The sequence below is a fragment of the Bison bison genome, unplaced genomic scaffold (genome assembly GCF_000754665.1).
Source record: "Bison bison bison isolate TAMUID 2011002044 unplaced genomic scaffold, Bison_UMD1.0 scf7180017864038, whole genome shotgun sequence".
In the NCBI taxonomy this organism is placed as follows: Eukaryota; Metazoa; Chordata; class Mammalia; order Artiodactyla; family Bovidae; genus Bison; species Bison bison.
In genome coordinates this window covers 5,056,025-5,067,976 of record NW_011494610.1, presented here as the reverse complement: position 1 = coordinate 5,067,976, position 11,952 = coordinate 5,056,025, and the positions used below count along the sequence as shown (strand labels likewise).

Sequence of the window (11,952 nt, the reverse complement as noted above, 5' to 3'; positions counted from 1 at the left end):
CACAAAACAGTTCAAGTCAGTGTCTCAGAACCAGGTGAGCCTGCCTGAAGGTCCTTTAGCTGCTCTGAGACACTGACTTGAACTGTTTTGTGGTGAGACAGCCTCTTGAAGTCTGCAGTGGGTCACTGAGGGCAGGAGGGTCCTTTAGGACTGTCCCATGTCTGATCAAAAAGACTCTGGGGTGGATGCGGTCCCTGGACCGATGCCAGCAGACAGGCTGGGGTGTGCGAGGTGCCCCCGGGCCCTGAGGAGTGGAGGGCTTCCCTGGAGGGATGTCTGGCCCCCAGAGGCTCCGACAGGTTGTGGGGGGGGTGCCCTTGTATTCGCAGGGAGCCACTCCTGCTCTTTTGACCCCAAGCACTTGCTGTCCAGCCCGGGACCGCCTTCTGCAGGGGGAATCCCTGTTGCTCAACTTCTTTTTTCCAAAACGGCTCCCCGTTCCCATCTCCATGGACAGTTTGGCCGGCCGGGCTGCTGCGGGGTGGGGCGGAGTGGAACAGTTGAAGTTTTCCAAGGAAGGGGAACCCCAGCTGGTTCTCACATTAAGGAAAGGTGACAGCCTCCTGGGCTAATCTTAGCCCCCACGTTGGGTCATCGGCACCACCAGCTCCAGTGTGCTTTTTATAGCTGTCGACTGAAATGGAATTGGCAGTTTCCACTCCAGCAGGATGACAAATTGGAGGATGGTGGAAAAACAGTAGGAGAAGGGGAGCGTGGTGTTTCTTAAGTTAGAAAAGCTCGGTGTTTTGGAAAGTGGCATCTTATTTATAGCAGCAGTAATAATAATGATTATTATATTGTTTTTATTACTATTTTTAATGATTTGCAGGACTTCTAGGGGCCCGCGCAAGCTGGCCCTTGCCCATCTCTCCGATTTCGGCCCTTTGGACTTGCCCTCTTGCTCCTGGGGCCTTAGCTATATTGTCTTCACTCTGCCGTCAGACACCCCACTCTCCTTTCCATCAGAGGAGCTTTGCTTTTGCTGTTTCCTGGTGGCTGCATCGTTCCATTTCTACAAAGCTCAACTCAGAGGTGACGTCCTTAAGATGCCCCTCCTTGACCGTCTGCTCCGAAGGTGCTTGACCTCCCCCCCTTGCCCTTCCCTGCCTCCTCTGAAGTTCTTAGCTCTATGAGAATCACCTTTTTAAAAAAACCGTTTATTTATTAATATTTTGGCTGCACCAGGTCTTATGAGATCTTTAACCTTTGATGTGGCATCTGAGATCCTTATTTACAGCGTGTGGGATCTAGTTCCCCGACCAGGGATTGAACTCTTCGTCGGCACTGCAGGGTCCTAGCCCCCGGACCACCAGGGAAGTCCTATCTACTGGAGAGATCTTGTCTATTTTTTTTTTTTGCTCATTTATTATCTAGTCTCACATATAGAGTTCCTTGAGGGCTGGAACGTGGCGTTTGCTGCTGTGTCTGCAGCATCTGGAACGACCTTGGCACTTAGTAGGTGCTTGTGGTGGTGGTTTAGTTGCTAAGCAGGTGTTTATACATATTGCTGAGTGAATGTATTTAATCGTCACACCAGCCTGGAGAGGCAGGCAGCATTACTCCCATCTTACAGATGAGGTCACTGAGGCTCACAGAGGTCAAGCCATGGGCCCCAAGTCAGCTCCCAGCTGGTGACAGAGCTGGAATCCTGGGGAACATTTATCATCAACCCTAGAGGGATCTCGCAAGTCACATCCAAGAGAACAAAGAGGAGCCCCACAGAACGATCCGGAGCTTTCCCATTGACCATTTTCAGTAATTGCTGAAAAGCCTTTCTATATTCTCTGAAATTTAAGAAATGTGGAACCTCTGCAGGCAAAGTTCACCCTGGGAAGTCCAGGCTGTTCCTGACTTCAGCTGGTAACCCTGGCCCCCGGCCACCCAGGCCTCAGGCGGAGTCGGGGGTCCCAGCAAAACATTGCAAAACAGGAAAAAATCTAAGGACACAAAAATAAAAGTGATGTGGCAGCGGAAACGGGGTTGCCATGGCTCCGAGCGACTCGCCGCGCCTGGGTGGGATCCAATGTTTTGGAAGGTTCCTCCACATGACACAGGGTTTTGGAATTTTTCAGCTGGTAAATCTTTCTTAATTCAGCACCCCCCCGCTCCCCCTGGCTCCAGCCAAGTAGCTCCCTGGCCCTCTGTGTCCCGCGGGGGCGTAGGTTGGAAATGTGCCTGTGTCGGATTACTCAGCTTTGAAACTTAAATTGTTTGAAGAGAACTTGTGTTTTGTTTTGCTGGATGGTTTCTTGGACCAGTCCGATGGCAGAGGCTCCTATCACCTGTTGAGAGGGCAAATTGATTTTTTAGAAAGAAGGCGTGGGTGGTGGAATTGGAATTCCCTCTTTCCCACTGAGTCATCACATCCTAATGTGAGTCATTTTATGACTTGGAGGTTCCCAAAGGTTGTATTTTGAGCTTTGTTTAATAAATATAAATGCATATGCTTAAAATAAAAATTTTTTGCTAAATTAAGTACTTTTCCGTGGATTCGTCCCCTGGAAACATTGGAACTCACTTAGAGAAGACACCTCCTCTTCCCACCTGTTTTTCTCCATGGGTTTGGCTTCACCGCATCTGGTGTCTTCTGAAACAATTGACTTGGTCTGGAAGTCTCTCTGCCTTGGACTTGCCTCTGGGAAAGGTCAGCCTTCAAGCTGGGCTTGACCATGACTAAGGCTCTGTAGACCTTTGCCCTTGGTGACTCACGTCCGCGGTGTCACAGGTCCCTTGGGCCAGAGCCCACCACTTATACACAGCTGGCTGGGGCTTTGAGCGTTCCCCCAACAACAGAAGTCAGATCGCAGCTCAGGAGCCCACCCCCACCCCCAGAGATAGAGAAGATGGTCTTCTTTTCAGAGGGCTGTTTGCCTGAACTCCAGTCCTCTTGTGTGTAAGAACAGACTTTGAAGGATCCTGCTATTTCAGTGTCTTAAAAAGAGGACATGAGTTTTCTGATTAACATGGGCCCTGGTGTTTTCACCATCAGGAATTGTTCTTGGCGCCAACAGACTTTCTGTAATTTGCAGTTAGCAGGATGGAATTTCCACCCCCGTCGAGAAAATCATATCTTTTATTAACGAACTGTTTGACACCTCTTGCGTTATTTTTTTTCCTACGGTTTTGGTTGCATACTTTTAAAAACAGTAGGAGTGCTATGTGTTTAAGGGTAAGCAGGCTGAATTTTGGATCGTCCGGCAGATTTGGCTTGAAGCCTGGATAAACCTCATCTTTTGTGCTTTGGGACTTGGTTTCCCCATCTGTAAAAGGGGGTTTGGTGGTATTTGGGCCGTAAAAGGAGCTCAAGGGTCTGAAAGTGCTGGGCCATGGTGGGCACCCAGAAGACGTCAGCCGACTGTCCACGTGTCCTCTGAGAGCTCGGTTTACTTACCTGAACGAGTAAGGCCCAGGTTGGTTTCTTGTCTGGGAGAAGGGTCCTTCCTGGCACAGGCAAGCCTTTCCCCTCCTCTCAGCTCCCAGCCATCAGACCCTGCTGTCATGCCCGATGCGATGGAGGGAAACTGAGGAACGTCCCGCCGCCTACCCCCTCTCACAGATGGGAAGCCAGCTCACCAAGGGGGGTGGGCAGACTTCCTTGAGTTGACAGCACACGTCAGAGGAAGGCTGGGCCCCAAACCCCAACTTCCTGGCTCCCTGAGTGACTGTGGGGGCTGGTGGAGGACACCTCGGGATGACGGCCCATCGCTGAGGAGAGGTGCCCCTGGCCTGGGATGAAAGCTGAGCTGAAGTCTGGCGTCTATGCAGATGACGTGCTGATGCTCTTCTGGCCTCGCTCCTCCACGCACGCAGCCCCTGGGATTTCCGTGGCTGCTCCCTAGATATTTATTAGAAACCTAGTGTGCACAGGTTCTGTGCCAGGCCCTGGGGGCATATGACCAAGGAGATCCCTGCCCTCAGGGCATGGCTAGTTTCAAACTTGCCTACAAGGAGGTCACTTTGAGATCGGATGAGTGCTGTGAGGACAGGGGAACCAGTCCTAGGAGCAGGACCAAAGGGTCTGGAGGTTAAGAGAAAAATACAGGATGCTAACTTGAATCCAGATTTCTTAGTATGAGTGTGTCCCACGCAGTGGCACAGAGCTTGGGACATACCGGTAGTTTAAAAAGTATTCCTTGCTTGCTGAGATTCACATTTAACTCCACAGTCTGTATTTTGTTTCTTATATCTGGCAAGCATGGGCTGTGTAGTCAGGGAGGGCTTCCCTGAGGACATGCCTTTGCACGGAGCCCTAAAGGCGGGAAAGAGGGAGCCAGATGGGTGCTCGGAAGAGTGTCCAGGCAAGAGGAACTGCCCCGGGCCAGGGTCCCAGCGTGGGGCTGAGCCTGGGGTGTTTGGGGAACTGAAACCAGACCCAGGCGGCTGGTGCAGGCGAAGGCGAGTGCGACACCAGTCAAGCCTGGAGAGGTCATGGGGGGCAGGGGCCAGGTCAGGCTGGGCCGTGTGGATGTGGCGAGGAGTTTGCATTTCCTTCCAGAAGCGAGTAGCTGTTGGAGGCTTTTAAGCAGGGAGATGTCATGATCAAATTTACATTTTTGAGATTGCTTTGGCAATCTGCACGGAGAATGAGCTCGGGGTGGAGGCGGGGTGATGGAGCTGTCCCTGCAGTTGTGCAGATGGGGACACGGCAGGTGGGGTAGGCCTACCAAGGATGTGGGGAGGCGGAAGGAAAGACGGGAGGTGTAGGAATCAGGCTCTTCCTTGCCAGCTCTCAGGAGACCCATCGAGGGCAGTGGCACCATTTCTGTTGTTCAGTCCACTCAGTCGTGGCTGACTCTGCGACCCTGAGGACTGTAGTCCTCCCAGGCTCCTCCGTCCATGGGATTTCCCAGCAAGAATACTGGAGTGTGTTGCCATTTCCTTCTCCGGGGGATCTTCCCGACCTAGGGATCGAACTTGCGTCTCCTGCGTTGGCAGGCAGATCTTTACCACTGAGCCACCTGAGGAGCCCAGTGGTACCATTCTGGGTGGATGAAATCCTAAGGGGCCATTCCTGACCGCCCCCCCCAGCCCCGCATCTGCTCAGCTCATTAAGCCCTTGCATCCAGGGAGCGTGAGTTTTTCTGCTAGTTAAGCAATCGTAAAGAGCAGACCCAAATGACTTCAGCCATCTTCATGGAGAAGGGAGCTAATTTTAAAAAGCAGAGCCAGGCCTGGGAAGCATCACAAGCCGTTTCCTAACCCAAACTGACACTTTGATTTCCTCCCGGTTCGCTTGGAGCCCAGTGGCACGCTCACGGGCCCCAGTGAGGATGGGCTTGCTTCCCTTCTTCTGGGAGTGTGCTCCTTTCTGAGGGGGTGCTGACGTGAGCCCACCGTTGACACGAGGCTGACTGCGGAGACTCCAGCCCGGCCTGCTTGCTGCTTCCGGATGCGCTGCTCCATCAGGGGGTTCAAGAGCTGCCTGCAAGAGCTCCACGGGACCATCCACCCACAGACCCACTGGCCACGGGGCCGAGTGTTCTCCTGGCGGCGGCGCCAAGTTAGAGCAAAGGCTGGGATATTTCTTGAGCCGTGTGCTTCCCACCCCATTGTTTCTCTTACAGAGTCTTGCTGAGGCTTCTGTAGACCCAACCTCTTTGCCCGAAGGAGCTGGCTGTTTTAGCCTCTGAGTAAAGACTTGGAAGAGCCTATTTTGTGCTGGCTGCCAGCCCCTCTTAATTTAGGACAGGGGAAGTTTGCCCGAACATCTGCTCGAGAGACCGAAGTCCTTTATTTCATCTCAGCCCAGAGCAGTAGAAGCAGACTTGGTCTTCTCGAGCCTCTTCTGTTCTGGGCAGGTTTTCCGAGTCCCGGACCTAGGGTAGCAACCCGGAGTGGATTACCTAGAATTATCTAGAACTCGGGCTGAGTGGCTCGGGTTGAGTTTGACTCCTTGTCTGCACCTGTAATGCCAGGCTCCTGCAGTCAGTTCCCTCAAAGGACTCTTCACAGACAGGCGGTGATTTTGCTTCGTGGGGTCTTTTTGCAGAGTGGCCAGTAGCCGGCCGTTTCCTGAGCTCTGGCAATGGGCTGAGTGCCGGGGAATCCTGAGGTCAGTTTGTGCATTTAGTCCACCTGTGTTTGTGGAGCATCTATTAAGCGCCAGACATGTCGCCCGGGAGAAAGCAGAGAACAAGTCGGCGGCGTGGCCCTGCTCTCTGGGAGCGTGTCCCCGCCCTCCATTCAGGCAGCCAGGCCAAATGTCTAAAACTGCCTTTGGGGCCTTAAAAAAATGGAAATAATGGTGGAAAGACCCATATTTGAAAGGAAAGAAAAATCAGGCACCGTGCCACCTGTCGGAATTATTTTTTCAAGAGCAAAATCTTCGTTTTTTTAGGTGAAATTTCATCTTGAAATGGCAGTAGCTAGTTAAAAAGTCACTAAGCCATTCTGTAGGCCAGTTGGCTTTAAAAAACAGAGAGAGCTGTGGTGAAGTGTACGCTGGGCTTCCAGGTGGCTCAGACCGTAAAGAACCTGCCTGCAGAGCGGGAGAAACCCGGTTTCATCCCTGGGTCGGAAAGATCGCCTGGAGAAGGGAATGGCAACCCGTTCCAATATTCTTGCCTAGAGAATCCCATGGACAGAGGAGCCTGGCATGCCACAGTGCACGGGGTCTCAAAGAGTCAGGCACGACTGACTATACAAACCACACACAGCATAACACTGGTCGTTCTAACCGTGTGCAGGCGTGTCGTTCAGAAGTATGGAGATGCAGCCACAGTGCTGTGTAACAGCGCTGTTTTCAGGACATTTCCCGTTTCTGGAACAGGAGATCTGTGCCTGTTAAATGACACCTCCCTCCTCCCCCAGCCCCTGGGAACTGGCAGCCCCTTTTCTGTCTCTATGAATTGCCCTATTCTGTGTGCCTCATATGAGTGGGATCAAACCATCTTTGTCCTTCTGTGCCTGGTGTATTTAATAATGTTTTTAAGATCTGTGCTTATAGCACATATCAAAATTTGCTCCCCCTTTAAGGCTAAATAATATTCCACTGTATGTATCAGTTCAGTTCACTCAGTCATGTCTGACTCATTGCCACCCCACGGACTGCAACACGCCAGGCCTCCCTGTCCATCACCAACTCCCAGAGCTTGCTCAAACTCATGTCCACTGATTCAGTGCTGCCACCCAACCATCTCATCCTCCATCGCCCCCTTCTCCTGCTCCCTTCAGTCTTTGCCAGCATCAGGGTCTTTTGCAGTGAGTCAGCTCTTCGCATCAGGTGGCCAAAGTATTGGAGCTTCAGCTTCAGCATCAGTCCTCCCAATGAATATTCAGGACTGATTTCCTTTAGGATGGACTGGTTGGATCTCCTTGCCATCCCAGGAACTCTCAAGAGTCTTCTCCAACACCACAGTTCAAAAGCATCAATTCTTTGCCACCCCACGGACTGCAACACGCCAGGCCTCCCTGTCCATCACCAACTCCCGGAGCTTGCTCAAACTCATGTCCACTGATTTGGTGCTGCCACCCAACCATCTCATCCTCCAGCTTTCTTTATGGTCCAAGTCTCACATTCATACTGTATGTATAGAGCACATTTTGTTTTTCCCTTTATCCACTGATGGTCACTTGGGTTGTTTCCATCCCACAGACCTCTGTTTTCCTTGAAGAAGCACTTTGCTGCTTCAGCCACCACTTAGATTATAACTGTTACTTACTGCAGTGATGTAATAAACTCTGATCATGTCAACAAATGACTGAATCCTGAGGCATGAAATGAAGTCATGGCCCCTGAGGGTGTCCTGTAGGACAGGTGATGGTGAGGGTACCCAGAGGGGATAAACTTGGTCCAAAACAGGGGACTTCAGCTGAGTCTTGAAGGCCAAGCCACCGCCAATACCCACCTACCCTCCATTAACTTGGCGGAGGGGCTGCATGGGCTCGGGAATCTGCAGCTACGTGATGGAAGAGCTCAGTTCAGCCAGTGAGAGGCTGAGGAGGAGAGCGAGGCACCAGACATCAGCATCGTCCCTTTCTTGGATTAATTTGTTACTTGATCTTCTGACATAGCTCACACTGCAGCTAGTGGGGATGTGGTTTTTGATGAGGACCTGTGCTTAGCTCAAACTGCCTTCTGAGAGGTGGACACATGTCTCTTCAATGACCTGTGACCTGTCTTTGATTTTAAAAAGTGAGGATTTTCTCAGAAGAGCTCTATCCGGGGTTTCACACACCAGACGTACCCTGTCTCGATGACTTGACTTCAGATTCCTTGACATCTGTCCATCTGTTCTCCCTTGCTTCCTTTTGAGCAGCGGCTGATGTCAGCTCCTGGTTTTTCCCCTGCTCCTGTCAGCAGCCTTTGGAGCTGCTGACACTTTTGTACATTCAGACATGAAATGTTTACTAGACACCTGCCATGTCGTGGGTGTTGGTGAGGCAGTGGCAACTCTTAACTTGCTCCCCTCCGCAGAGATCTCTTCCCTTTGGGCGTAAACCTGTGTCTCCCCTCGTCATTTCAGGAACTGCAAGGCCAGGACACGCAGGCTGACTTGTTGGAGACGGCTCCAACCGGCTTAGTGCTTGTTCTTCCTGCAGGTCATCTCGATTGCATCAGCTTTGGTGGCAATCACGACTTTTTATTACTTATTATGTTGGGAAATATGTCCTCTACAAGTTGAAATAATGCCTGGAAACTCAGTTTCTTTGGGTAAACCTGCTGGTCCAAGACGACATGGTTCAAATCTGACCTATCACAGAAGCTGCTAATCACCATGCTTGCAAAGGGGGTGGGGGTCGTCCTTTGGCCAAATGTCGGGACACAATACATACCCAGCCCACCTTGGAGAGGTAATGCTATACCTGAGCAGATTAAAGGCTCTGAGCAGTCCTGCAGTGAAGAAATTCACTTGCCTGACTCTGCTTTTGCCAAATGCTTACTAGCTGGTAGAGCTTGCTTTCCTTTCTCATAAACCCATTTAATATTCTTCAGAGCCAGTGCTCCACAAAACACCCTGGAAACACTTGTGGAAATGATTTGTTTTAGCCCCAAACTGCCCACTGGCCAATGTAGGTGGTCAACAAAAGAAATCTATTATTTGCAAATGCAGAGTTTTGTTTGGCCCAACTTGTTGGCCCCAAACTGGGGAGCCAGAGCCCTGCTTCAGGGAAGGAGGGTTTACCACTGAAACCTCTCCATGCCTGTTGTGACGGGTCACGTGAGAGCCAGGCTGTCTGTTGACTAAAAGGTGGAGGGTGGGCGCCTGTGTTCCCTCCCTCTCCAAGGCCTCACGAGCCAGGACATTGTTTAAACCTCTGAGGACAGAATATGCGAGCCACCTGTGTTCTCAGACGATGGAGAAGTCATGTCTGGGACAGCCGTGGGTCTGTAATGGGGCCCCTGCGACAGTCTTGGCATATGCAGAGCATTTTGGAAATAGCCTTTGGTTGAACAAAGCTTATTATAAAGTAAAGCGTATAACAATCTTTGTATTTTAAAGAAAGATGTAGATATTTAAATATAGAGAAAAAAGATAATGGTTTTGGGATGATGGACAATTTCTATTTTTTCCCTGGTTTTGTAGCGTTGCCCAGTTTTCCATTGTCCATGTGCCTTCTCTTTGCAAAAAGAAATATGTGTTTATAGAAATAAAAATACGTGTATATACATACGTGCATACCTAGTGCACACATACAGTGTGCTTTACTGAAATGATCTAACCTAGAAGCCAAGATCAGTATAAGTTGGTGAGTTTTTGTCTTAAATCTTCGGTTGCTAAGAATTCCTTCAAAGTCTGTCATTTCTAAATTTTTCCAGATGGGCAGCAAATTTGGGAGATGGAGGCCACGGTGGATAAAGACAAGAGCCAGCCTGTAAGCACCCACACGCGCTGACCGGATGACCTGTCCTGTCCACCCCCAACCCTTGTGTTCTCTTTCCCTCTTTTTTCTCCTTCCTTCATCAACATCCCAGTGCTTTGGACCAAATAGGCATTTAGTGGGCATTGACTTGACGAGTGAATTACATGTTTCCTGAGCATCAGACCCTCTGATTTATAACCGTGACATCTTAATATACTTTGATAGAGTAAGTAGTAAGTCATCTTTGCTGCAGCTGAAAAGTCAAGTTCCCTTTAATTAGAATTTTGCCTGTAAGCCTGCAGGAAATGTCATGAGTCTTTTTATTTTTATTGAACTATAGTTGGTTCACAATATGCTGTTGGTTTTGGGTGCACAGCAGAGTGATTCGGTTATGTATGTGAACACATATATATCCATATTTTTAAAATTATTTTCCATTATAGATTATTTCAAGAGATTGAATACAGTTCCCTGTGCTATAGAGCAAATCCTATTTGTTTTATACAGAGTACTGTGCGTCTGTTAATCCCACACCCCCAGCGTGTCCCTGCCCACCATCCTTTTAGATGGGCTGGCTCACTGTGCTTAGGACCTTGGATAGGAATTTACTTGCGGTTGCAGTTAAATTACTGACAACTTTCTTTCAGAACATGCTTTTTGTTGAGATTCCGGAGTATCGGAACAAGCACATTCGGACTTCGGTGAAGGTGAACTTTTACGTCATCAACGGGAAAAGAAAACGAAGCCAGCCTCAGCACTTTACCTACCATCCAGGTAAGGAGTTCTCTCTGGAGGCCCCTTGGGCGTGAAGAGGCGGCTGTGTGTGCGGGTGAGGACGCCTGTGATCTGCTGGGCGGCTTTGGGCAAGTGACTCACCCTGTCTCAGCCTCAGCTTCCTCCTCTGTCAGATGGCACCTTCCTTATGAGAGCTGTAGAAATCCAATGTGTGTAAAGTGCTTGGGACCGTCTACATCAACGACATTAGCTACTGTTATTAGTATTTTCCTTTGCAAGGGCAGAATAAGAATGGGGCACACATAGGCTTGTTTACTGGAAGACGGCAAGGTTGATGACTCCTCTCTCTGTCGTAGATTTGATCACAATAGAGGCAGAAAGTGAATATGCCCTAAAAGCCAGCTCCTTAGGGATCCCACAGTAGGTGGTCACTTGGTGGATAAACAGTTACTGAGTGGATCACCAGGCCAGGAGGCCTCATTCCCACCAAGCACTGCGGTCCCAAGACAGGCAGCGAGAGCCATGTTTCATTCATTCCTTTGTCAAGAAAATATCTGAGTGCCCACTCAGTGCCAGGTACTGTTTAGGGTGGGCTTCCCTTGTGGCTCACACAGTAAAGAATCTGCCTGCAATCCAGAAGACCCAGCTTCGATCCCTGGGTGGGGAAGGTCCCCTGGAGAAGGAAATGGCAACCCGAGCATTGCCTGGGAAATCCCACGGACAGAGGAGCCCAGGGGGCTACAGTCCAGGGGGTTGCCAAAGAGTCTGACACAACTTAACAACTAACCAGTAACAACTGTTCAGGGTGCCGGGGTCCCAGCATTGAACAAAAAAGACCAAGAAGAAGAATCCTCTCTTGGAGGAGCTCACATTCTAGTGGGGGAGGGGCGGGTTGAGATATAGCTGAGCACATGGAGTGCACAGACATTTCAGAGGATGCTGAGTGTGGTGAAGGACGGCAGGCAGGGAAGGGATGGGAGCTGCCAGGGCAGAGGCAGGAGGTGGAGGCATAATTTTACATCAAGCTTTTGTCGGAGCTCTCCCCCTGGGGGAAAAGACAGCACATGTCCCAGGGCTGATGGCAACCCCCCAGCCACTTTCCGCCGTCGGAAAGACCTATAGTTCAAGGCCATCACCCAAGGTCAAACTTCTAACCTAAGACAGTGGCACAGGGGGAGCCTCTTGCCCGAGCCCAGATCTCTGATCCCGGCCGTCTGGCCTCCCAAGGCTGTGCTCCTACCGCCGTCTGCCCATCCTCCATGCCCCCCGGCGGCACTAAGAGAGGTCCGCCCCGTGTGCTCTTCTCTTCTCGCAGTCCCAGCCATCAAGACGGAGCCCACTGATGAGTACGACCCCGCCTTGATCTGCAGCCCCGCCCACGGGGGCCTGGGGAGCCAGCCGTACTATGCGCAG

The 11,952-nt window shown here is 50.7% G+C and overlaps 1 protein-coding gene across 1 annotated transcript in view; it reads left to right on the top strand.

Annotated features, from left to right (window-relative positions):
- Positions 1–11,952, top strand: part of NFATC2 (nuclear factor of activated T-cells, cytoplasmic, calcineurin-dependent 2) — a 144,060-nt gene that overhangs the window by 85,178 nt on the left and 46,930 nt on the right. Inside the window, 3 exon segments of the mRNA XM_010835127.1 lie at positions 9,761–9,816; positions 10,452–10,578; positions 11,855–11,946. Coding sequence (XP_010833429.1) covers positions 9,761–9,816; positions 10,452–10,578; positions 11,855–11,946 — 275 coding nt within the window.